The 27,719-nt window shown below is 39.3% G+C and overlaps 1 protein-coding gene across 1 annotated transcript in view; it reads left to right on the forward strand.

The window, feature by feature from the left end:
* LOC132325699 (kinesin-like protein KIF26B) overlaps nt 1-27,719 on the forward strand; it is a 269,005-nt gene that overhangs the window by 201,446 nt on the left and 39,840 nt on the right. The window contains exons 5-9 of the mRNA XM_059843282.1: nt 1,904-2,110; nt 3,674-3,767; nt 5,842-6,104; nt 8,756-8,939; nt 12,759-12,918. Coding sequence (XP_059699265.1) covers nt 1,904-2,110; nt 3,674-3,767; nt 5,842-6,104; nt 8,756-8,939; nt 12,759-12,918 — 908 coding nt within the window. The remainder of the gene's footprint in view (nt 1-1,903; nt 2,111-3,673; nt 3,768-5,841; nt 6,105-8,755; nt 8,940-12,758; nt 12,919-27,719) is intronic.

Consider the following 27,719-nt stretch of genomic DNA (forward strand, 5'->3'; position numbering starts at 1 on the left):
ATGCAAGTATTTTATTTAAAGTAGCTGAAGAATAGCATTTATGTTTGTTTTCCAGTAAATCAGTCTAATACTCATGATATTGGTATCTACTTAAAAATGTGGGACACAGTAAAAGAAAGCCAAAGGCATATGAAGTTGAAAATAGGAAAACAGCACAGGATTGGTACTGCCCTTTGTTTTCTTGCTCTCCATGAATTTATAGTTGTGCTCCCTCCCTTCCCTGCTAACTTGACCAGTGCTTCCTTTCCAATCTTCAGGAGACCCAGGGGTGGAATAAACAGACCTTGCCCAGTTCATGTGGACTGACTGGGTGGTTGGCTGCTGTTGTCCTCAGTAGAAGTCAGCTCTGCTTAGGGTTGGGTCCAGAAGAATGCCTTTGGCACAACATTAGAGGTGGCTTTTTGTAGTTAGAGGTTACGTTTCATAAGTAGCTCAGCTGAGCAAGGGGAGAACACATTCCTACCCAAGCAGTACTTTTCCTTTTTTCCTCTGATATTTGTGTAAAACTGAAATTGTGTGAGCAGATTTGTGACCATTTCACCATTTAATGACAACTTGTTTTGCTAGGTTAAAATACTGGAGTCAAATTACCAGTTTGATTCACTGTCATACACAGAAGATGTCACAGAAATACTGAATAATAATAGTTAGTTTCTGATCTCATTCTGTTGTCTTCAAAGGAGTTGTGTCAAAAACGAATTTTCCCAGATTTTACTTCTCAAAGCAGCTGATTTATTTGCATGCAGGATGAGCTTGGGCCAGCATGAGATGACACCTACATACAAAGGGCACCAGTCTCAGTGAGACCAACAGGAGCTGCAGCCCAGCTTCAGGGGTTACAGCCTCCTCCTGGAATGCATCTGCCATTCCAGCAGCAGATGTGCTCCCACCCTATGCTGACATGACCCTGTGTGGTCATTTGCATGCTAAACGTGGGTGGGTTTGATAGAAGTGACATATGATTAAGGAGCATTAACATTAAAGTGCTGTCTAGTTGGTGTGAATGCCAATGTGTTCTAGGAGAAAGTTGTGCAGGTGTGACTAGAACTGCAAAGAGGTGATGTTCGCCCTCTAAAGTCAGGAGCTCACGTGCCCACAGCCGGTGAATTTATGGGGAAATCCAAAGCTAGATAGATTATCATCAGTTTTACTTCCAAAATTGCTTACCAACTCAGCTAAGGATACAGAATAACCTCATTAAATCTATGAATATTTATTTTTGTCCGAGGAATAACATCTTATTATGTAGCTATCTAATGAGTTGTGAGCCAACATGTTTTAACAAATCTTTTATCGCTTGTTACATTTTCTCCATTGATGGTAATTTCAAAATCTGACCATTAAAATGGGACTCTTTTCACAACTCTTTGATGACAACACTCAGAACTGTGCATTTCATCTTTGCTTTTGGATTAGAATTGCAAAGGTGTAAATTATAGATCTGCCTTTTATGGGCTCTTATTGATCAGACTGTTTCGTAGAAACCACAGCAGTTCTGAAAGCTTAGCAGTCTAGAGTATCTTTCAGCTTTCTTAATTGGGCCACCAGGGTACAGTTAGTTTTCAATTTATATTGAGAGTAAGGCAAGGTGATGCAATACTTCCTCATTGTACTAGAGTAGCATCGACACTAAAGCACCATGATGTGCATTGTAATTCTCAATATACAAGTTGCTTGTTGAAATAGATTGAGAGTTCTGGCTTCATTCACTTCATCGTTTAGGACAAATTCTGCCTAATACTTCCTGGTATTCACTGTCTTCCACTGAGACACTAGCTACAAAAACCAAATATGGTTTGGTCAAGTGTAGCTGGAAAATTCATTCAACAGACCAGTTGTAGAGCAACCAATGAAACTACTGAGACTAATGAAATGTGCTCATCTTTTGTGTGTTTGCTGACAGGTCAAAGTCATGGTGCGCATTTCTTCCACGCTTGCCAGAGACACGTCTGAGTCCAGCTCTTTCCTAAAAGTTGACCCCCGCAAGAAGCAAATCATACTGTATGACCCATTGGCCTGCGGAGGTCAGAATGCTTTCCAGAAAAGGGGCAGCCAGGTTCCACCCAAGATGTTTGCTTTTGATGCAGTTTTCCCTCAAGATGCATCACAGGTAGGCCCTGTATGATCGGAGGAGTTATCTAAGCAGCAGCGTGCACCAGAGCCAAACTGATCTCTGCTGCAGCAGTACTACTTTCAGAGGACTTCTACCAGGGCTGAATTTGGTCTGCCATGACCATCAATAATGAATTCAGTTTATTAAATTTTTGCTGAATAATAGTGTGCTTTCATTTTTCTTCACTGTTAATAATTTCTCCTAAAATTATACATTCAATAGTAGTGCTAAATGGTGCCTAATAGGAAAATCCTCAATATCAACAAGTTCCTGTGTATTATAAAATATTTTTGTTTAGTGTTTACAGATATGTGATCAGAACTACAGTTCTCTAATGCAGTCCTTTATTAACTAAGGGATCAAGGATTATTTTTACAGTGTTCTATTGTACAGTTTGCAATAAGAAGATGGGGATTTTAATCCACTGGTCTTTATTAATGAGCATATATTCAGGTTTCTTATCCTTATTAGACTTTGGTTTGATGAACTATGTTACCCAAATGTCATGAGGACAGTAAAAGAGTAAAGTAACATTGCAAAGTAACATTGAAAAGTATAATTAGAAAACAGTCTTCTAAGACTGGGTCTGTATTCACAAACCAAAAAGAGCTAGGACACAAGGCCATCTAAATTGCTGTCACATACTTGTGTCATTAGGTCTCTCCCGCACCCAGTCCTGGTCCAAGCAGCTAGCACCTTGCAGACTAATACCTGGATGTCGTTCAAGGGGCTGACCTGTGAACAGTCCCTTTCTTGGCCCATTTTATTTTCTGTTGTAGAGATAGTCTAGAAGTAGCCATGAACCAGGATGGCTTTATTTGATGTATTGTCAAATACAAAGTGCTTCCCTTCGAGGCCTAAACAATGAATTCTGATTGAGTTTCATCCACTGTTGTTAAGCAGTTGCTGCAGGAGCACTGTCAACCATTCAGCCTCCTTCAACCTTGAATCCAAGAATGACTGGGGTAAATTTCTGTATTGTACTCCTTAAAATACTGCTGAAGTCTTCAGAATGGAGTCTAGTACTGTAAAAAGCTCAGAAGACTCATAATAATGTTGGGTCACAGCTAATTCCAAAGAGGCTGCTTGTTCCCTTTGCATTCCTTACCCACATGCATGTGGAATTAAACTCAGTCCATAACTGGGCAAATACTTGAGCATGCAAAAATTCCTCAGTGTTGTTTTTTAATCAAAACTGTATTTTAAAATCCCTTAAATAGGCTGTTCTAACAAACCAACTACACCCCCTTACGACATGTGTATTTTTTCTAACGCCACAAAGGATGTTGATGTATCAGCAAATGAAACTTACTTGATCCAGAACACAAGTCCTGCTTCATGTGCTTACACAATTAATGTCATTCCCATCAACAGCACAGGTCACATGAATGAGACAAGCAAGATTAGATTTTTTGATACTTCAACATGATATCTGGAGGAGGGAAGACATTAATACCCTTTCTGGTGAAAATAATTATTTTCCTTATTATTGTTATTGTTTCTGGTTTTTTCCTTTCCTGTATTTTTATTCTTTTTTTTTTTTCCCAATACCTGTGACAGGCTGAAGTATGTGCTGGGACTGTGGCTGAGGTGATCCAGTCTGTGGTCAATGGGGCGGATGGCTGCGTGTTCTGCTTTGGTCATGCCAAGCTTGGTTGGTATTGCTAAATTTCCCTACTCAAGCAGCAAAATGAATATTTTTAATACAGGATTGCTAGTCTGTTAGATTAAGGAAAACAAACTTTTATTTGTCTGTTTATATTAATTGTATTTGAAAGTACCTGTGCATGATCTCGTGCTGCATCTTCACCTCTTGCTTACACATTTATTCACTTTTCTAATTGTGCAAATGTTGGGCAGCATGCTCTTTAGAACAGAAGTTACCTTTGAATTATTGCTTCATTTCAGCCCTTAAATATTATAGCAATTTTGTCTTTCATTGTCTTCAGTTGTTAATGAATGGTCCAACAGTGATCTACAGTTTTCCAAATGTGCTTGGTGTTGGTGAGGGTTTGCCCAAATGCCACTTTTATCAAGCTGTGTACTATGAGTATTCACTCAAGTACTTGATGTTTGTGATGGCGCTCTTACAGAGTGTGACTGGGCACTCAGGCAGTTTAATTTATACTCTATTCCCTGATTAGACAGTTCACTCATTACTGACCTCTTCCTGCTGTGTCTCCAACAAGTCTTATTCTAATGGGTGACTGAATGTTACTGATGGATCAAAACTCACACTTTAGACATGCTTCAATAGCATTTCAGGTATTCACAGAAGGACAATAAAAAGGAGAATCATCATCATTAACACTATTATTTTGACATAAATGGACTTTTAGAGTAATCATATTTCTTTTCATGTTTATCTAATTGTATTTTGGAAGTGCTGTCTCTTGAATGAAGAGGGGTTTATTGCATGTGTGCAATGATTTCCATTCTTTACTGTCTCAAACAACCACAGATGTACAAATATGACTTAAAAGGATAATTCAGTTTGCAGGTGGTAAAGAAGATCAAGCTGTATCAGGCCATGATTATCCCAAATCATAGGCAACAAAACCTGGGGAGCACTGAATGCTGCAATACAACCAGGTCTGGTGCAATGAATGGAGCAGGTTGGTGTTCCAGTTACACCAGAAGGCCCCTCTGGACCAGGCAGGAGTGACACTAGGATGAGCTCTTAGATGTGATCTGCAAAACACAGCATTGCAAATGAGATGGGAAAGGAAGCCACCAGATAACAGGCTCTCAGAAGTGCTACACATCCTTTACAGAGGTATCCTAGCTAGGCTTTTGTAGAGTTGGGTCTCTGCAGTTGCTTTGTTAACTGCACCACCACCATTCCACAAACCATGGACTTACCCAGACCTTGACAGAGACATGTGCATAGAAGTATTTTTTTCGCTGATTTTTTCCCACATAGATTCAACATAAGAAATGAAACAAGGTAAAGAAGCCATAAGAACTTGCCTGAAAGGATGTATACCATTCTCATTTGGCTTATAAATTTAGGAGCTTTAGAAAACTCATCTAAAAGCATTATATGTAGTGACACCTAAAGCAGTTAAAGGTAGTACTCTGTGTGTGTTCTTAATCACCAAAGTTTTACAACAAAGAAAAGCCAGAGCTATAACTGCAGAGTTAAAAAATACCTTACCAGGGGATAGTTTTGACCCAGATGAAATATTAATTGTAGTAGATCCACCTCTGCACTAAGTGATCACGTATACCTGGTTGGTTTTGGGGTTTTTTTCCTGAATGAAGTTACATCTGTGTGATTTTAGGAACAGGTTTCTGTCAATCTCAACTCCAGCATTTGAAATACAATCTAGTGCTTTGAAGTAAAATGGAATTGAAAGAATACCACACTTACAGTATTCAAAGTAGAGGTGTTTAGAGACCATGGCACTCCTACTCTGCTCAATTCCTTCCATGATTCAACCACATCAGATTCTGCAGCACTGCAAGGTGGAGGCCTGCAGCACCCTGCTTGGGAATGAGAGATGTCAGGGGAATGCGTGAGGTAATGATTTTTGAAAGAAGCTCAAGATTTCATCTGGATTTTCCATGTCCTACTTGTCTACCTGCCTATATCTTCCCATTGCTGACTGTCCTTGTTGTTGTGAAGTTTCTTTCATGAATGCTGTACAGGATAATCTCTCTTGGCAGAAGGCTGTCAAGGTCCTGGGAATGATGTTATATTTTTTTCATCCCCCCATTCCTGACAGGGAAGTCATACACCATGATTGGGAAGGATGATTCCATGCAAAACCTTGGAATAATTCCTTGTGCCATCTCGTGGCTATTCAAGTTGATTAATGAACGCAAAGAGAAGACAGGAGCGCGCTTCTCAGTCCGGATTTCTGCAGTGGAAGTGTGGGGGAAAGAAGAAAATCTGAGAGACCTCTTGTCTGAAGTGGCTACAGGCAGCCTACAAGATGGCCAGTCCCCAGGTGTCTACCTTTGTGAAGACCCCATTTGTGGCATGCAGGTGAATCCAAGATTAATTTTACACTGAAACAAGTAAACATGACTTTTTTGGTTTCTTCTGGAGCTATTGAGATGGTTCAAATTCAAGAGCTACCCAGAGCATAGAGTTTATAAACTTGAAAGTGTTTACTTTAAAACATGCAAAAACTTTATGACTTGCAGCTGCAGGGCCATATGCTCTCCTGGCCTAAATATTTGTACCTCTGGTATAAATGATATAGAACAAGGGCTTGTGTTTGCAATAAAATGTGAAAACATTTAGAGCAAACAAAAATTTGCCTCATTCTTAAAAAAAAAAAAAAAAAGAAACAAAAGTGTGATCTCTCTTTTGTAAAACAACAAGCTAAAATATTCACTATATAAGTCACTGTAGGCCATTAATATGGCTGTTTATTTCTTTTAAATGACATTATTTATAGCATTTGCATTAGTGGTGTTGTAGGGAGCATTAATTGCTACTTATTAATTGCTGCCAAGAAGTAAATTCCTGAGCTGGGCAAGTCGATAAAACTCAAACTTCTCTCTGGTTTGGAGTTTTAGCAGGAATGAGTAACTGGCTCATCTATTTTCTGGGTAACTATGAGAAATTCTTAGCAGCCCTATTTTTTCCCCTTTCTTTTGAGGGGAAAAGGGACCTATTCTTTCATTTTGCTGTTCGTAGGGGAGTAAATCTGCTTTTTGGATGAGTAGATGAAGAGGGTGCAGAAGAAAGTGATGGAGCTTGAAAACATTCTTTCATTCTGAAAGGCAAAGGATGCTTTTGTCAAGAGGCCTGCTTATTCCAGGGTGGGGAATAGAGGGAGAAGGCAACAGACCTACAGGGTCATGTACCCTGTATCCAGCTCCAAGCATATAGAGATCATGACTCACATCCACACAAGTCATGAACTGTGAGATTTTAAACAGCAAGTAATAAATTTTGTGTCTTATCTCTGTGGTTTAAGCTTTTTAGGCATACTTAGGTCATATTTTCCGTTCTTTTGCATTTTACCTAAGGACTATAAAGTTGTGTTTTGATTTAAATAACAATTAGGCCTCTCATTTTTACTTAACTCCTGACTTCAGCGTTTTATGAAATACTTACTGTATCACTAGAGATCTCACCCTCTGGTGTCCTGTAACTGATGCAGTCCAGTAAATATGAGAGACTTGAGTCTGTACAGCTCCCATTGGAGTGATGGATGGTTCAGTTAAGAATTTGCAGACTGCATGTGTTACATAACTGTGTCACAACCAGCACCTGCATTGTGCTTAATTCCTTACTAAGGTATTTTAGCACAATTTTAGCACAATAGCAATAATAATATATATTCCATTATGGTAGCTTATTTTCATATAGATGCAGACAGTAGAGCTATATATACAAAATTAATTATTTTAGATCAGTGGAGAAGGTAGCTCCATGAGACACCTATGTATCTTTGCAGTGTGAAAGACTGAATTAAATTACAAGGAAGGAAGCATTTTTATGAGTGCTTACAAGACATTCTGGAGTTATGTGTCGTACACCTGAATTCTCCAAACCCTCAGATGAAGGGAGGATATTATATTATAGCCATGCAGATATGCAGAATCAGCAGTGTGTATAGCAAATGAGTGATCACCATATGTCATGCTGTCTGTCACTAGACCTTTCCAAGTATGCACATTTTCTTGTTGCTTACTTTAGTGAGATCAGCTCACAGACTGGCCTGCCTTCTGCTGACCTTGTTAACTCCTTCCTGTCCCCCTCCCTCTTTCCTGAGAGAGCTCAGCCTTCATCTGTGTCACTGAATCCTACGCACAGCCTCAGCTTTATCCCTCCTCAGACTGGATAATGGTTGCAAAGAGAAAACAGAATCACTGTATTTTGGAGAACTTAACTGTCAGCTGTATTATATAGCAGGGGAGCAAACCCCATGAACAGGGAGCTCCTTGCTGTTTTTATGCCAGACAAGACAAATCTATCCTATGGGCTGTGGGCCAGTTCTGTGTACTGCCAAAACTAATGCCATCAGATTGCAGTCTCGTGTCCCATGCACAGACAAACAAGTCATAGGTGCCATGAAACATGCAGGCTTTCCTAATGTTAGGAGGTGGTAATAATATCTGCCCTCCTATGGTGTCTGTCACTTAGAAGAGTTGAGAGCAGGCTGGTGACAGGGACTGAGGTCCAGCAAATATGAATGTTTGTGCATTACCTGCCTTCTTCCATTTAATGGATTGCCCTGGCTTATGAGCAGGTGTGTAATAAACTTGTGGTATGAAGTGGCAAGGAAAAGGCCTCTCTTCTGGGCTGCTCCTCATATGGCACGGGGCAGAACACAAGCTTCAGTCCTGTTATTTTTGAGATTTATCTGTGGACTGCTTCCTTCTAACACTTTCTGAAAGGTAACACGTAGCCGTGCCACTGCTGTTTTCTGCCAGCTGTTGAGTTTGGGATTGACGTGTCTTCTGCAATTTTTTTTCCCCACTTCTAGCCATGAGGGCTCCTGGAGGGCATGCTACTGCCACTGCCAGTGTCAGGAGGGTCTCATTCCATTGGACACCTCCTCATTTGTGGTCCCAGTAGAAGCCAGTGTATCCACACCACATGTTGATTGCAGGAAATTGTCGGGCGGTGTTTACCCGTGCGGGAATTTCTCAGCCGTTTCTCCCTGGTGTTAACTGCAGCTTCAGAACCAGAGCGAGCTGCGTGCCCCCACGGCAGAGAAGGCCGCCTTCTTCCTGGACGCCGCCATCGCCTCCCGGCGCAGCAGCCAGCAGGACTGCGATGAGGAGGATCACCGCAACTCCCACATGCTCTTCACGCTGCACATCTACCAGTACCGCATGGAGAAGAGCGGCAAGGGCGGAAGTAAGCTGTCCTCTTGCTCCTCTCTGCCTCCTCCAAGCCTGCCTGGAAAGTGGGCCTTCAAACAATGCTCTTTAGTGGTGAAAATCAGCAGAGCTCTCCATTCACTGTGGGGTGGGGCCATTCATACAAGCAGGCTGTCCAGTGCTTGCTGAAGACCCACCAAAGGCCATTAAAGGCCACCAGGGTTTAGTCCCTTCCCTTGTCAGTTTGGTTGCTCTTGTGGAGACACTGGCAGTTCTCAGCCCTATGTGGGCCTCTGTATCTGAAAAAAAAAAAAAGGTGCTTTTCAAATTGGCCTTTATTATTATCTTTACAGATAGTGTTGAGGTCATGGATTAAAATATTGTGGTGACTGGAATTCCTTGCCACCCTTACGTTAACAGTTCCTCTTTGGCATCCAAATAGGGCTGTGTGTGTGGAAGCTGATGCTGGCAATCCATAAACTGGGAAGATGATGTTGACAACCCATAAACTATACCTTTTCTTGGAGATACATGATTTAGTTGCTGGCCCAACTATGTGTGTGCAAAGGACTCTCGTGGTTCTTTGTAAAGGGTCTGGATTTTTCAGATAGGCTTGTTTCCTCTCTTTGTCATATATGCTTTCACTGGCTTGTGGCTTTACTTCCATATCCCAGGAAAAGGTGCTTCCATGTCTAATTTTATGTTTCTGTAATTTTCAAAGCTTTCTTTTTTTCTCACACCATTTTTTTTTTATTATATTTGTCTTCTGTTTCAAGTCTCCCAAATTGTTTATGACTGAAGATATACAGAGAGGAGGTTTTGTAAGTAAACTCCAATGATAAAAGATTTGTATAATGTAGGAATAATACTGAAAAAGAAAACTGACATTAAAAATAGTTTTTTCAAATAATGATTTCTTTACAGGGAAAAATGTTTGAAAGAGACCAGAGAAATCTCCTTCTTTAAACTCATGGGCTTAAGCAATTCTGCAGAAAGAGCATATGTTTCAGCTCCTGGCTCTGCATAGGCTGTTGGTAATAAGGAATAGATTGTAAGGCATGATGTGTAGTGGGTGATCAGCACTGCAGTATTAATGTCTAATGTTTAAATGAAGAAAATTTGCATTGACTGTACTTACAGGAGAAAAAAACCCAAAAAGTTCCTCTAAATAGAAATGCAGCTTGCATGTATTTAAGTAATAACCCCTGTGGAATTGGCAGTCAGAAATCTCAATTAACTAAAGATTTATTAATTAACCACCCTGCGGTGGAAAGGAAGTCAGTGAATACTCAAACAGACTGGTTTATAGGAATAAGATGGCTGATTTTGAGGGAATAATTATTGCAATTATTTAATGCTCCGTATTTTTTACTACACAAAAGTACATGCACAAACAGTCCTTTTCTTCTACTTTCAGATACCATTAATAAAAGGGAAAATATTGTCTTGTGATTATAATTTCAGAAAAAGAAGGTACGATCCTGTTGGATTAGAATAAGGCATGCTTTGCCCACTGCCTCTAGTTATATCTTTGTCTTGTGGCCAGACCATCCTCCTGTCTTCAGGTTCCCATATCTGAATGGCCTTACAAGCTAGGCAGGGTCAGATCCCACTGATAATTGACTGAGGGGGAATTCCAGCTGCTCAGAAAGGGCGCCTAGTGATTATCACTGTCTCCTGCTGTAATGAAGGACTTCTCAGAAAAAACCCACGCACGTAGTAGAGATATATAGATTCCAGTAACAGGATTAAAAAAGGACAGGAAGAAAGGGGGGAAAAAAAAAGAAACCCAGCTTCTAAAGGATAAGAGATTAAAGGGCTGGATAACATGTGATTTTGGTAAAAAATGACTCTTAGAATAAGGCGTTGGTACTGTACTTACCTCCTTGTTAGATTCATTACCAGGAATGTCATGAAGCAGGCTTAGCACCATTGAAATAAATGACATTGTGGCAGAACTGGATCACTGTCATTTTTCAGCTGTCAGCTCTGCAAAGTCTCTGTGACCATAGAAAAAAAACCCCAAGTGTTAGGATGTTCCACTTCTTTTCTCTATAGTAGCCAGGCACATTAGTGACAAACTTGCCTAAGAAGTAGCTTCATTTTCAGATTAATCAAGTGGATCTACAATCTTAAAAATATTACTTCAACATGTAAATTAAATAAGAAAGAAACAACCAGTAAGTGATCTTATTCTGGATTTCTTCAAGTTGTGTAATAGGAGTATATGTGGAAACAATATGACAGTTTTTGAAAGGTAGTGATTTCTTTAATTTTCTTTTGTTTCCCTGACATCTGGTAATTTTAGTAACAGAAATATTTATTATATATGATTCAGTAAAGCCACCTAAAGTCATTTACAGTAGCAACTAAATGCATTTCTTTGTTTTTCTAAAATAAATGATTGTAAGACACTCAAGTAAGGAATTCCAGCCTTCTGAGAATAGAGATGTTAGAGGACTCAGGGTTTTAAAGACTCTTAGAGGGGAGACAAAGGTCCTCCATGATCAGTTCAGAGGTACTGGTGCTTTACTGGTTCCCCAAGGCAGCCTAATTTTCTGCAGTCAGTGCAGGAGCCCATAGTGTCTCTGGATACTTTCCAGTGAGAGGAGTACATAGAAATCCAGTGCTACCTAACACCTGACAGAGCTGAAGAACTAAGAGGACTTTAAGCAGCAGATGTAACTGTATTTTAACAGTTGTTGGCAGAGATACTGGATACATTTTGGAATATTATTCACAAATCCCAAAGGAGGTCTTCTGTCTTTGTTCATCTTCCTTCTATTTTCTTACCAAATGTGCAAGCTGAGATCCTGTGTCAAAATGGATCCTGTGAATTAACTTGCATAGAGTTAAACTCAGATATGAAAGTATTTGTGCTGCTGTTTGAGGTGTGTTTGTGTCCTCATATATTGCTATTATCTCTCTTACAACATAGTGATTCTGTTCTGTTCTGTACCTATTGAGTTAAGATTCTAGAAATAAATCTGCCTTTTCCTACAGACTGCTTCTAAACTAACTCTTGAGAAAGGGGAGGAGAGGTCCAAGATCAGATGCAAAAAAGTCAGCTAGAAAATTGTTCTGAGATAGCAGAGAGCTAGAAGCACTTCTGTGAAGTCTACATAGTTCCCATCCTGGATTCATAAGGAAGCACAGATTTTTAAAGAGAGAAAATGCCTATCAATTTTGGTGTTTCAATGATAGCATCTTTTCACTCTGGAAGTATTGTACTGATGCAGAGTAAACAAGATAAAACTATAAAGATCTATTGCTAGTTTTACAGAAACTGTTATGAGAACAGAGGTGCTACCTCACAATCCATCACCGGCGTCTCAGCAAACTTCTGAGCTGAAATGCTACTGTGAAAGTATATAGATTTGAGGAGAAGTTGAACATCTCACAGATGCCACAGTGTCTTCTTAAGATACAGTACTTAGGATGGGAAAAATAAGAGAAGTATCCTTGCTTACTAAGCAGGAATTCCCAGCCTGTTGTTTTCCAGACAGAGAAACAGTAGTGACAGTGACAGAAACAGAGCCAACTCAGGTACAGGCTAATACAGCTATATTTTAAAAAATATAAACACATTGGTAACTCTCACAAAGTTAAGCTTGCAGGATCAAGTGAGTACTCAACAATTTTTGAGCAGGTTCAGGGTAGGCAGCAATGTACAGCAATGTACAACCATAAAGGCCGACAGTGCGTTAGCAGGACCCCTGCAGCCGTGTCTGCTAAGGGGAATTAGGGAAGGCTCCTGGGTTGTTTCCCCTTTACAAGTCATGGTGAGACTTTTGTTTTCCTGGGAAGCTGCTTTTGGAGGCCCACACTAACTGTCTGCTTTCTTTGTTTGTGGCAGTGTCTGGAGGTCGCAGCCGCTTGCACCTTATTGACCTGGGCAGCTGCGTGAAAGTGCTCAGCAAGAGCCGCGAGGGAAGCTCCGGCCTCTGCCTCTCCTTGCCAGCGCTGGGCAATGTCATCCTCGCCCTTGTCAATGGGAGCAAACACATCCCATACAAGTAAGTGCTGCTCCGGGTTGTGCCTAATGAGAGGATGATTGAAAGCAGTTTGTCTGTCTGTGCCTGAGGCAGATTTGGGTAAGGAGGAAAACAGTCTGCTGGGGTCAATGCAGCCCTCTTGAGCCATGGCAAAAGCTGCCTGAGGTTCAGTGACACCTTATCTGACCTTACACCTGGTAGCTACGCACTGTGTTTGACAAATAGGTTTCAAAGAAAGAAGGCTGCTGAAATAGGACCCAGGTGGCTGAAAGATCTTAAGGTTTGAAGTTCAACACATTAGGGTTTTGTTTTCTGTGGCTGTTCAAAAATTTTTTTAATGTTACAAAGCATGTGAGAATGTTTCATATTTGTTCCAAGGAGAGGAACATTGCTGCTGTAATGCAGCACTGTAGAAAAAATTATCTTGCTGTCCACTGTATGTAATATGCTTTCTTGGAAATATATGTCACAATGAGCATGCATGTTTTTCATTAGATTCCTTCTGTGACCTACTGTTACTTTGAGGGTTTTTTTTTGCATGGTTTAAATCTCAGTGTCAGCTTTTCATATGCAAAAAAGAAGTAGGCCCTTTTTGCCACAGTAAACCAGTGGCCATTGCTACTGCAGGGAGCTTCTGGGAAACAAGAGGAATTGCTCACCTAGTGGGTATTCCTTGTGCTCATTTCTTGTCATCACTTTCTCTCCCTCTGTGTCATGTGTGCAGATCTGAGAGGAAGCCCAGATTCATTTCCTGGCCCAGGGAGTCACGCTGCCTTCCTATTGAGAAATTCCTGATTTTGTGGGCAGTATTGCTTTTCTCTAGGCTAGATCCTAAAGAGTAGCAACTAGCATCATAGGAATGGCTTCCAGTAGCATCTTGTAATCAAACTGCCAATGAATGTCACCATTTGTGAAGGACAGGTGTATGTCATCAGGAGTTAGGAACAACAGGATGACATGGAGTAATCCATAGAGCAATATTTCAGTCCATGCTTTTTACCCTTTTTAGCATTTAAAAAGCTGCAAACTTGATTATTTACACATGTCCATTCAAGATTGCTTCTTTGTTTTTGTCTTCATTTTGGCAAGTAAAATGATTTGATATTGGTTATAATTTGTTTCTCTTCAAACCTTTAGTTTCAAAAATTATTTGGTAGTCTGCACTTAAAGCATGCTTTCTGGAAATATTCCCATTCCTAGATCTTAATCAGGCTGGAATTCAGTTAATGACTAACCAAACTTCTATGTATAAATATTCATTAAATGTTTCGTGGATCATGCACCTTGTCATAGCATGAAAATACCTTGAATTCTGCACTTCACCAAGTGTAACTCAGGCAATGCTTATCACAAACCTGTCTTTCTTCCTGTTGGATTTTATGGATTGAAGAGAAGGTCACCAGTAGGAATACAAAAGATAATGTCAGTAATGCTCACTAGGCTAGAACTAAACATACAAGGAATAGTTACCAAATAAAAACAATTGTCTCTCCTGGCAATGACTGACCAGGAGAAAAACATTACCAAATACGTCTTCTAATTGCTGTGTGTTCAATCTTTTTTTGCTGTGACTCCCAGCTGTTGCACTTCTGAGCCTACACAGCCAGAGATGTCAGCATATTTTCTCATCAATGTCTGTACTGCTGAAAGAAGATCAAAGCTCTTTTCAGGCCACAATCCCCTCTTTAGTTCCCTCCTAATAAGAAATCCTTCTATTAGAAGATATTATAGAGTATAGAGAAGTGGTTGGTCATCTATAAATCAGAGTCAAAGTCCTGTTTGTTAGAGGACTTTTAAAATATAATTTGAAAAATATACTGGCATATTTTGGAGAAAACCATTTCTTCCTGTTGCTGGGAAGAATCCAGAAAACATTTTTTCCTCACATGTGGTCTATTCCTGAGCGATGGAAATAAGAGTTTTGGTGGCTGGATGAGCACTCCTAGCTCAGTGATCTGGCAGTACAGCTGTGTCCTGCTCCTCAGTGGAGGTGAGAGGAAGGAGAAGGATGTGCATGTGCTGCATTGCAGAAGAGGCTCAGTACCACACAGAAAGAGATGATATGTGTTCAAGGCACCTCTTGTTTAGAGCAGTGACTAGCCTCTGTAACGGGGGCAATTCCCCTTTCTCTAGGGGGTGTTCTCTTTCACTGCTAAGTATAAAATTATGTTTTTGTTAACTGCCTTTTTGAGTGGGACCAAAGGAAAACAATGGAAGTATTTTTTTATGTGACAGCTCTGCACATTGTGTGTGGTCTCAGTAAATTTCCATAGAGCAGCAGACAAAATGGAGCATCTTTTCAGTATCTGAGCTATTAAACAGCCATTAAGTATTTTATGGCAGCCTGTCAGTAGCCACTGCATGGCTTCCTGGGGACTTGGAAACTCGCAAGGCATAGTGTTTCTCTGATGGCAAAAATTTGGTTCTCTAAACTTTGAGAGGCTGCAGGCTCTTAAATTCACTTAGGTTTTGTATCCAGCTTTATCTCCACAGGTAGTAGTTGTAGGGAAAATCTTGTTCAGATTCATAGCTGGTGTAAGCAGATGCCACGGCATTGCCTTCAGTAGTCTCTGAGTTTGTGCCAGGGATGAATTTGCCTCTCCACCTGCAGTCTCTATGAGAAACACATGCTGTTTTTCAGCACATGTTGCTTTTCTTTAATTTTTACCCACGAGGCTAAGGCTTGGAAACCATTCAGTTGGAATCTTTCTCCCTTGGGAACGGCCCCCCATACGCTCCCATTTTGGGAATAGTTACAAAGATTTATACTAGCTTTAGTAGGAACTTGTTTTCTGAAGTTGTAAGAAAATAATGGAGACATCCTCAGACATCAAACAATATGGTTTGATATGGTTTGGGGGCTCTTGTCTTGTATTCAAGTCAAATTTCATGTGGGTCTGAAGATGGGACAAGAATCCCTTGGGCAAATACTTGCAGCTAATGAGTGACCAGACCATGATTTCTGGGAGTTTGTATATTTTATATATGTACTTTCAATCTCTCCCTAATCTCTCAGTGTCACTGTTATTGTCACTATTTCCAGACCTATTTTGAACCTTAGTAAGAACATTGTTCTGATTGTATGAACAACATACCTTGTTGTTCCATACCATTCTTCCAGCTCAGTGTCATATATGAAAATAAAATTTTTATTTTACTTAAATACATTGCCATTTTATGTCACCCGTTTCTCTTGCTCTTGAGGTAAAAAGACATCATTCAGAAGATTGGGCAAGAATTATTTTCTCCATGGGAATGTCATAAAAAAAATTGGAAAGGGGCACTTGCAAGCTCAAGGAAGAGCAAGGGAGTCAGTGACCAAATATGGTTGGGCTTAGGTCTTAGATACAGAAGGGTTTTGCTAAGATGCAGTAATTGTTAGTGCCATTTTATGTTTTTAAGAGTATTTCAGTTTTATGTCAGTGCTGTATTATCTGCCTCTGATTTCCAAGATGAATGTGTTTTAAACCCTCAAATGAACACCCATTTGCACAAACTCCAGATACTGGTTTATATAGCTCACTATTCAAAAATTACTCCAGTTGCTAGGCAACATGGGTGGTGATAATTCATGGTAATGCTGTTTTGGAAATAATCATTTTTTTGCATTTTAATGACTGTGAGAATGTAAGGAAACTGTTTGGAAAAGTGCAAGGCTGTATGAATTTCTCTTCCAGAAATTGTTGCTTGTTTTATTTAACAGGCTTCTCTCTTAATGTGCTATCCCAATGTGCTAGTGTTTCTAGAGGCATCTTATATTTTCAACTACAGGCTTTGCTTATCCAAGGAGGGAGTCTTGTCTGTAAAATAGATGAGTGTGAGTTAAAAGCATGAATTTTATTCTTGGCAGTTCTGTTTTCTGTCATATGGTTGCATTTCCTCCCATGTCTTAATGCTGGTATTGCTTTATTTGATCCTATGTGTAGAAAATAAAATTACATTAAGTGACTGGTGCAAGGTTGCGCAAGAGGCTTCATGGCAGAGCCACTGTGTTTTAAGATCTAATCTGGTGTTTAAAGCATGGGTTAATCCATTCTTTCTTTCTTTCTGCATGACCTTTGGAAAATAATTTATTCAGGTGTTTATTTCTTTATTCACATTTATAAAACTGAAAAAAATCAAATAGGACTTTTAAAGGGCATTCAGAGTTGGCAAAAAAGCACTGTATACTTTTTCACTATTGCTAGGACTCTTACTCTATTTTCCCCTTTCTTTAGAGTTAATGACTCACATAAATACTCCTAATGTCATGCAGAATGTGAGTTTTTTTGATCAAATGTAGAATATTTTTGCTTTTGAGTAAAGAGAAAAGAGAAAATGTTGGATTATAGTATTGTGATATATTAGTTTAAAGAATGAGCTGTATACCAGATATTTTCTTTAAATTGTGAATTAATCATTGAAAAAAATGAAAAGAGGGTTTGGATGGATCCAGTACCTCAGTTTCTTTTCTTAGTTAGATGTGTGTATCTATCTGCAGTTGTTTCATCTTTGTAAAAATCTGTGTCTGAGAAGAAGTGAAATGCCAAGTATCTTTTGTTTATATGCATTGCCTTTGCATTTTTAGCATGAGTTATAGTATCTTTCTCAGGAAAGATGTTAGGATTTTCAGGAGGATGTTAGGATTTTCTTGGGCAATAATTATTAGTAGTACTGGAGATTTTACCCTTATTTGTGAGTTTGTACAAAGTCCTAGCTTTGTTGGATTCACAAAACCATGTCTGCTTACTAGGTCTAAGAATTTAATAACACATTTGAACTATATGTCAAATGAGCAATCTATATAATAGTTACTTCATCAGCACCTGAAACTAGATTTTGTTTGGATTTTTGTTTTTCATTAAGAAACTTGAATCACTTTTACTTTCCACTGCTTCAACTATATCTTCTATTCCTTAACTTTTGCACCTCCTCAATGAGAGTATGGTGCAAAGATCACAGCCTCAGAAAAAAAAAATCTGGTGTGCTCTTCAGAATCTCCAATCTTTCTGTGTTAATTTAATATTGAATATTCTAGAAGTGGATGAAAAACTGTTTTGCTGTTTTACTTGAGGAACTGTGAGAGCAGAAGAAGGGGGTAAATGAGGACATGAGCGACAGCTGAAACAGAATCACAGGGCTGGGAAATGGTCTAAAATGAATGGGAAAGCTCCAAGAGACCCTGAAATTGTGTGTGGAGGAGACAACAATCCACAGAGAGGAACTGGGAAGCAAACAAGGAAGAAGAAATGAGCCTATTCAAAATGAGAAATAAGCCTAAGAAATACCCCTGAATGATCCAATTGTAGGAGAGTGTAGTAGAGTGGTCACTGGACATTTTGTTGAACGTGAAATAGATCCTAATTAGCTAACAAAAACATGGTCTGCTCAGGAACAAAATAATTTTTCCTCGATGTTTTCAGCTTGGATTATGTGGATTAGAACCTTGGCTAACAGACAATGAAGCCACTGGAGCAATGCTACCTTGTACCAGTGGAGGACTGGCCTTAGGCATGTGCCCTTTGTCACTGGGCAGGTGCAATGCAGTTCACTGCAAGAGCAATGAAACTCTGTCAGCATGCATATCATGAGGACAGCATGCATACAAGGAGCATCTGGCAATTAGGTTAATCTTTGGGGTTTTTCTCTATCTCACAGTTTACTAGGTTAAATTTCTGGCATTTTCCTTCTTTATTCAAGGCAACTATATAAAATAGGTGGAATTAGAAATGCATAGTTTGTGAATGTAGGAAAACTCCCTGCATTTTGTTAGAATAATTTAATCAGCAGTTCAGGAACATGCAGATGATGGGTCTGCATGCTCCAGCAATTGCTGCTGTAGTGTTCACCAACAATGCCCTTTATTGTAGGATAGTTTGTACAGCTGATGGTGCAGATTTGAGCTCTATCTGCATACATCTTACAGATCTGCATGCATCTTTCATCATCAACTTAATGAGAGAGAGTAAAGAGACAAAATCCTCAAAAGAAGAGCTGCGGTGGAGCTGCCATTCCCCAGCTTTTGGTTTTCAAGTCAGTCCTGCCAGTCTGGCAATGTGACAGGAATTGGAGCAGCAGTGTCTGTGAACGTGTGTAATGGGTGTAAGTGGCTATGTTGCATTCACTGAGCTTGAACTCCTGTTGCACCAGTTTTACAACAGCCCTCAGCTGACAAGCTCCATTCTGCACAAGCATTCAAGTGCAAAGAATCAGGCCTCATGAAGTATCTCTTTGAATGCTCTTTGAACCGCTCAGCGAATTAGTACTTTATGGGTACTGTAAGCAGCAAATAATGATGGACTGCAAAATGAAATGAGAAGGGAAGTGCTGTGGTTTATAGTCAGACTTAACAGCAATTACTAATTGCATTTAAATAGCCATTCCTATGGGCAGCAGATAGCTGCATCACAGAAGGACACTGCTTTGGTCCCGGGCCAGCACAGACGTGGCTGGTAATGAACAAGCAATCCAGTAGCGTGCAGTTATTCCTGAAATATAGCTTGAGTGGAACCCAAATAGGCCATTGTGGTAATTTCATACAAAAATTAATCTGTACTTAATTCATTAAAATGTCATTTTGAACCTTTAGTCAGGGTATCCAGCAGTTTATTCTCACCTGTTCCACCATTGGTTCAGGCTCAATTGAACATTAATACATTTTCTCTCATGGAAATGTGCTGATAATTCATTTCATGTATAATTGAACAATTTTTAAATAGTCATATCCTTGGAATAACTACCTCTTGTACAATGCAGCAAATTATCAAAAAGCATGTAATAATTTTTATTAGACTTATTTCACATTTTTGGTTATCTCCAGTTTCATGAATAGTTGCATATGGATATGATGTGTTAAATTAAATTTCATTTCTACATTGATCCTTCTTTGCTCGTACAAAACCACTCTAACTCAGACCAAAAAGACATCCCACTGCAGCAGACCAAAGAAAATAGCTTTTCTATTTATCTGCCAGTATATAGCTGCTTCTTTGGAGTTGTGCATCTCATTGCTAAGAAAAGGTTACAGACTGCAGAGAACTTAAAAGAGAAGCAAGAAGAATTATGAATGGTCTGAAATGAAAGGGTTACTCACCTGGAAGAGAACACTGTGACAGAAATAAAGCCTTATATTTGTAGGGAAAAGGAGGCCTTTGAGAGAAGAGATGACAACTGCTCTGTAGTGTTTCAAGTATGTGAAAACACCCAGGAGAAGAGAATTGTGTCTGGCGAGACAAAGCAGCAGAATGATTTCTTATTTTAAAGTAATGATGTGGTGGAATATAAACTTTAAAGCATGCTAACAGGGATTCCTATTAGTGGAATAACTGCTCAAGAGCTGAAGTGAATATTTAGTTGGTAGAATAATTTAAAAGCAAAATAAACTTGTAACTAACAAATACCCAATAACAGTTACATAATAAACTGTTTGAGACAGGTTAAGGACTAGGTTTATGCAATTTCAATGCAGAGTTCTGGGTCCAAATCTTTGACAATTTTCAATATCTGTACTTCCTTTTGATAATTTATCTTCGTCCTTGATTTTCAAGTGTCTGTGGATGGCTGGCAGTTATATAAATAAACAATATAATGTGTTCCAATGTGTCTAACAGAATCAAGTCTGCTGTTAGGAGCCTGAAAACCAGTGGTTGGATGGATTGTTACACTTTCATGATGTCAAAGAAATACAGAAACTTTCAGTGGTGTGTTTCTCGAGACCCTACCCTAGCAGTCCATTCCTGTGCCAGTTGATTTAAATGAGTTAACAACAACTTTTTTCCTTTTATCATTTAATTATGCATTTTTTAAAGGTCTCTTTCTCTTCAAGTTGCAAAATCAAGTTCTCCCAGTGCTTGATCCAAAACTTTATGTAAATCAATGGAAATGTTTTTATTGGGATTTGGCTTAAACCCACAGATTAGAAAACATGCTTTTATTTAATTAGATGAGATAATCCTCAAATCCTTGCTAAGGGATGTTTCATGTTCAGTATTTGATGATTAGCAGCTTATTTGTTGAAAGAGGCAGTATGTGGTTAAGTGTTACCTAATTTTGAGTTTATTTGGAGCTGCAAGGGACATAATTGATGGAATTAGTGAGTGTGAAAACTGCAAAAGTACAATGGTCTATTGATTGGTTGCAAATGGGTCTGTGACCATGAATTTGAAGGTCAAGAAGTTTATGCACAAAGTTGCCACACAAATGGGGATTTGAGACTACTGAAGTGGCACAAACAGGACTATTTTTTTTCCTCTTCAGTATATATAAATAGTATTTGTGACTTTAACTTAAGAATAGACATAACCTTTGCTTACATTTTCTGGGCAAATAGTTGAACATTTTTTCTTCAAACTCCTTCTTTTCTTGGACTCTATTTAGACATCACCCTCTCAAAGGAGTGACAGGCCCTAGAAGGTTTTAAGAGAATTGTGTGGTTTAAGTGGAGGGTACTTCAGCCAGTTTGCCTTATTGCTTCAAGAGTATTTGAATGACATTACAACTGCAAGATGTTTTTTTTACTGAAGTTTCTGTTTTCATAACACATTTAAGAGCAAAGCAATGGAGCTAATCCTCTTGTGCTCTTCAGATACAAGATTCTGCTGGATGATCAAAGTTTTTGGCTGGTGGTTGCCTCCAGGTCTATACACAATGAACAGATGTGGGTTTTTTGAAAAAATGCATTGGCGTTTTAGATTTAAGCAGGCTGGTTAGAACTGTCTAACTGCTGGTTAGACAGTCCTCATGCTGCAGGATGAACTTGTTAGATTACTTTAGTTTTTAAAATTTTCTTTGTAAGTGCCATCCAGGTGATATGCTTTCTAGCAATATCTGACAAGACTCAGTGAAATTAATATCAGACAGCAGATTTAACTCTTTTATCTGTATTGTCTTTTAGCTTTGTTTTGCCTTATCATTCCATTAGAAAAAAAACTGTCCTACCGACTGCATTTAAAATTACTACAATTTAAAATTATTTTCCAATGGGTTTTTTTTTGAGAGATGGTGGAATTTACCAAATTGTTCTCTTCCCATTCCTTAGTTCATGCTCTTGGTCAGAAACAAAACCTCAATCTCTTTGAAAATCAATGAAAAAATGTATGTCCACACTGTCAGAAATATCAGTCCTTGTGGCTCCCTTTGGTGCTGGTGGTTCCAGAGAGCAGCGGTGGTGGCTGGTTTGGGTGCTGTTACAAACATGGCTCAGCTCAGACACAGCAGAGAACAAAGGAGGGGGGGCCCTTACAAGGTGGGCTGTTAAAGGCACCTCATCATCTCTGTGCAGGTGGGACCTGAATCTCCTTGGAGCAGTCTTTTAAGGATTGAACACAATTTTCATGTCTGCCTCCAGCTATAAATAGAGTAGCAGAATCTTTTGTGCTCCTAGACTATTTTCCTTCTCCCTTGCAAACAACAGTTTTCACAGGCTCTGAGTGAAGTGTTTTTAAGTTACATGCTTATGCAGGAGGGTGGGAATTAGATGCAGTATCCAGATCTGCTACACAGCTGGCATGTCAACATAACAAACAGAAATGTTTTCAAAGGTATGGTGTTGGAGAAATAACTGCACTTTTTCAGAGAGAGTTTTCTAGGAGCTCTGTGTTCTCAGTCAGATCATGCCAACATGCGCCTCTTGAATCCTGGACATCTCTCTCACATGTGGACATTACTGGTGTGATGGAGGACAGTTCTCATGTCACAGGCAACTGAGAGCAACTGCTGTAGTTGTAGTAGTTTGCATTGATGTATAAACCATGGGGGAGAGGAGGGGATGATGGAGGATCAAACCTGAATAAGACTTGACTCTGAAAATACATATGAAAGAGAACCTGTTGGCACCCTAAAACATTTCTCTCTGGTGAGATTTGTGAAATACTCCTGTTTTTTTCTGCTAATGTTGAGGCTGCTTACTGTGGAGTGGGTTTTACAGAAAAAGTGAGGGTGTACTTTGGTAACTTTTAGAGTCTTTGCATCATAGAGAATACAAAATAAGACTGTTAAGCTGGTAACAGATTTTCTGTTTTCTTGTTAGGTGACTGCTGCCATTTTGGATGGCTATGTGCTGTGCAATGGCATTGTAATCGGTGGCTTTTATTGGTTTTGTGCTACTTGTGATTGCAGTCCAGGACACATTCCTTTGTGAGCTCCTTTGCCTAGAATCCTTTATGTGTGTATCAGACGTAAAAATCAAGTGTGTTACACAAGTGGTAAAATCCTGTGTGTCCATTTGCAGGTGCCATGGACACACCCATCACAGTGCAGGAAGCCTCATGGCCATGAGGATGTTGTTTGCAGGAAGTCTCTGGCTGCTGTGAATCTGAATGTTCATGGTCCCAGGGACTGGCACCTTCTTCCCAGCAGGGCCAGGCATAGTCCAGGCAGGGACATAATGCTTCTGAGGCACTGTAGCAGAAATGACCTGGTCTCTGATGGTATCACAGCTACGTATGTTAGGTGTACTCTGAAAATTGGAATGGCTTTTTTCATCCTCCCAAGAAAATTCATAGTTCCTCTGAAAATGCTATTATATCACACATATGCAAAAGAGAGTATAAAAAGATTTTTAATTCCACTGGCCAGGTTCCATCCATCAACAGTGCTTCTCTCTGGAGTAATACCTGATTCTTTTGAGGAATCTGAGGATCACACTAATAGCTGTTCTGATACCTAATCATTGGGAAAGCTGCTGTTCCTAAGCACATTCCTCCCATGGAAGACCAGAGAACAACAGTTAACTGAAGATAGTAAAAAAAAAACCCACCAGATCTTTTCAACAGGCCACATTTAGATGTGGGCTATGAATAAAGAATGTTGCAGGCTGTGTATGAAATTATAGTAAGCTAATATTCAACTCTAACAGTAATAGTGTGGGTATGTGAGAGTCATTTTGGCCAGCAATTGCTTATCTATTTTATGCATTAAACAGCTGTGTTAGCTCTCTATTGGAACTAAACTTAATTTCAGAACAAACATAAATTTCTTAATAATTTTGTGTTCATATTCATATGGATATGTGTTACCAGCATATTGTTTCACCTTAATTCTTCTCTCAGAAATAAAAAATGCCATGTTTTCTACTAATATCTAATCTGTAATCCATGTTAGCTAATGAATTCTGAAGTCTTCTCTGATTAATTGTGCCACTAACTTAAGCTTAATATAAGCTCATTTTTAAGACTCCATAATATGAAAGTACTTCTTCATTTCACCAGAAGCCAACTAAAAAATGTTACCAATGATTATTGGCATAAAAACAAATAGACTTATCTAAAAAAGAGTTAAGTATTCTATGATGACATTGTAAGTTATGTGCTGCTCATATTATCTTTCACTGCATTTTGCAATGCCTGAATGTATGAGTAAATTCTCCTTGGTTAACCTCATAGCATGCAATAGGTCTATCTGTAGAGTGCTTTTTCCTTCTGGCTCCTTTATTATAGTGAAGGAACATCTCCCAACCCTGTGGTCTGATTATGCTCATATTGAAACATTTCTGGCACTTAAATTTGAAAACCTTTGCATATTTATGTACAAAATATTCTTTTGGGAGATTTAAAAATCTGGGCAGAGTGGCAGATCTTCACTCCTCTTGCTGTGCAGGTTCCAAGAAGGACAGTCATAAGGGAGTTTTGCTCCTTCCTCAACTGGAAGAAAAAAATCTCTACTGCCATATTTAGGAAAAAAAAGTCCAGTTTTTGGCATACTAAAGACTTATTGTCTTGAGGTCAGGGCTGGATGAGTGTTGAGAACATGCTAAACATAATGTGCTCTGCCATTATCCAAGTTTTGAATTGCACAAGTACAGACCAGCAATGGATGTGTTTGAGTGGTTGTTTTAGAGACATAATTTGGAGGTTTTTAGGCATTAATGTGTGATAATGTCTATTTTTGACTCATTGGAAGCAGTGAACATCAGAAACAATATTAGTATTGTTGGGTGAATATTACAGTCTTCAGAAAAGAAACATCCCAGTGAGACAGCAGGAGATGAGATAGCCCCTAAACGTGATCATGTTCTGCTTTTCAAATATTTCTGTCATTGCTCTCAATTTTTAAAATATTAGTTATTAAATATAGGACTTTTATATCCCATGATGCCCTTAATTTACACAAGTTTAGCAGAGTATAGATCAGACACCTTTTCATACCTGATTCTACTTATCTCTTTCCATCTATAATATTTTCTACTCATAAGCAAGTGTGGTAGCATTATGAAACATAGTGTTCTTTTCCTTCTGCATCTCCAGTGTACCTTGGAAATAACTTTGACTTATCATAGAGTTCTGGCAAATAACTGTGAAGCAGTCACTCTTGACCTATCTTTAGTTTCTCAAATACTTTCATAACCTCAAGCAGGTGGGGGAGAAGGAGGCAGGAATAATTGTAAGCTGCATTTCTGATTCTGGGACAGTACAGGGGCCCAGCCCTCCATGTCAAGTCTGTCGGAGGCTTAACTGGCAGCAGGCCTGCCTGACATCTCCACAAGGCACCGTGCACAATGCTGCAACCCCGTCTCTGACAGGTCCCTTCTTCCAGCAGCAGTCACATCCTTGGTCAGACAAGCCCCTGTTGCAGGACACCCACAGGAAACAGTTTCTTGACTACTGTCTCAGTGACTGTGCTCCTAAACATTGTCTCATACTGTATATGATATTGTGGGGGAGGTCAAGATGTGTGAAGCTTTCACCCTTTCCTGGTTTCCTTTGTATTTGCCAGGTCTGGAATGGAATAATATGTTCTGCTGTCCTAATTGATTAAATGGCATCTATCATAACATAAAGAGATCAAACAGAATTATTTTTTTCTCCCATGTTACCATTTAGAGCTCTCAATTCTTCACGGATCATTAGCATATAATTTTCAGATGAGCTGGCCAGTAGGTCCCTAAATAAAAATTAGTAGAAAAGATTAGTTAGGAAATCTAGACTGGTAATGAGCTGTTGCACTATAGTAATGTGATAGGTTTATAGTTCATATCTAGCCCTAATCACTGCTAAGTGCGAGTTGTCAGCATTTGATAGCTAATTGGTGTTTCTTGGAATTACAGTGCAACGAAATCACTGAAATGAAAATAAAGCTTTTCTTTAGCTATGGCAAGTTAAGGGTTAATTATAAATGCTTGGGTCAAATACACCTCTTAGCTACAGTATATGCAAATCAGCTGCACTGAGGGAAGGTTCATGGGCTGTCAAAACTTCTCTGGTCCCTTTTGGGTAATTATTATTTTTTTTAAATTGGTACAGTAGTGGCTTTGAAAACAGAAAAGGCCATTTAAGCCCTTTCCTACATATTTAATATGTCATGCAACACACAAAAAGCCCCTTAAACCTGAACTACTGAAGAATATTAACAATACAATGACAACTTGAACTCTCATAGCAGTCCTTTTCTTAATGATTTTGTTTACTCTGTGTTCATTTTAGAACTGCTGTCCTCTCACAGAATTAATTGGATATAAAGTCACAACCTGGATCTGAAAAATTATAAGGCAGGAATAATCTAAGCCACTGGATAGGAAAGACTTAAAAGCCTGGCTAACTTGACACCTGTGAGCAGAGATTTTTTTCATTGCACAGCTATAAATAGGTGGCTCTAATCACTCTCATAGTGCTAATACGGGAAATGTCCCGTCTGTCCTCAGTAGCTGCTGGTGGGAATGACTGCTATGCACAATGTTGTACTTCTAAATCGTGAACCCAGACAAACTCTGTGAGCAGAACTTTCTCTGACATGGGCGCTGTGAGAGAATTTTAGCTATCTCTTGAGAGGCTAAAGCATACATGGTCAGACAATCTCATTGCCTGTCATCCAAATACATTTTTTAATTGGCTGTTAAATTGACCATTTCCAATCAGATTTAACAAAGGCACAGGCCTTTAGATGTGAGGTCTGAGCAAGATTCTTGAGACTGAGAGAGGGGTGGGGCAGAAGCAGGCTGGGCCGTGGAGCTGTGATGACCCTGCTCTGTTGCATGCTGGTTTGCCAGCCAGCTGAGCCAAATGCCAGCCAGCATCCACAAACCAGCAAGGAGAGAGGACAGAGCTGCAACTGAAGGTGAGTTAGGTGGGATGTGGCAAGGTGGGGTTGAGGGGACAGCCAGAGTATGGAAAATGGAATAACACAGGACACAAACTCTGGGAAACTAGCCTTCATTTCTTCCTCTGTTCATTGAACAACTTGCTCATTTATCCAGATCCTCACCATTTGAAATGCAATTTCATTAATGTATTTTCCTATTGAGTAAAACTCATACAGTCAGCAGACAAACTTCTCAGTAAATTATTTGCTCGTCTGTGTGTGGAGGAGGAGGGGGAAAAGTAGAGCAAAGAGAGGATTTAATGAATTCCCTGCTAAATCATCTGAATTAAATGGTCAACTTTTGCTAGTGCAATAGCTGCAAAAGTTAATACTGAGATGTTAAGAAAATCTTGCTCCAACAATAATTTGGTATTATCATTGAGACGTGAGAGGAGCAAAACAGGAAACACTGAGTTGAAACTCACTTTAAAGTAAATCCAAACAACAAATACTGCCTTCTCAGATGGTGAACCTTGAAATATCTTGACTGCTCCCAAGAGCAGGAAATCTGGAACAGATGTCTGTGCATTTAAATTCAACCCTCCTTTCAAGATGGGGATACATTTGGATACAACCTTCTGGATACAGCCCTTGCCCTCTGTTCTATGCAGATGTGGTACCTCATGTCCGGGTGAAAGAAATTTAATCTGTCTAGATTTGAGTAAATGCCTGGATTGGTGTCCCCTGAGAATTCACTAGTTAAACTGAAGAAGAGAAGGAGCAGTAAAGATGCATCAAGTAGTGAAGACTGCAGTGACAACAGTAGCTAG

This window comes from Haemorhous mexicanus, chromosome 3 (assembly GCF_027477595.1).
Source record: "Haemorhous mexicanus isolate bHaeMex1 chromosome 3, bHaeMex1.pri, whole genome shotgun sequence".
NCBI lineage: Eukaryota > Metazoa > Chordata > Aves > Passeriformes > Fringillidae > Haemorhous > Haemorhous mexicanus.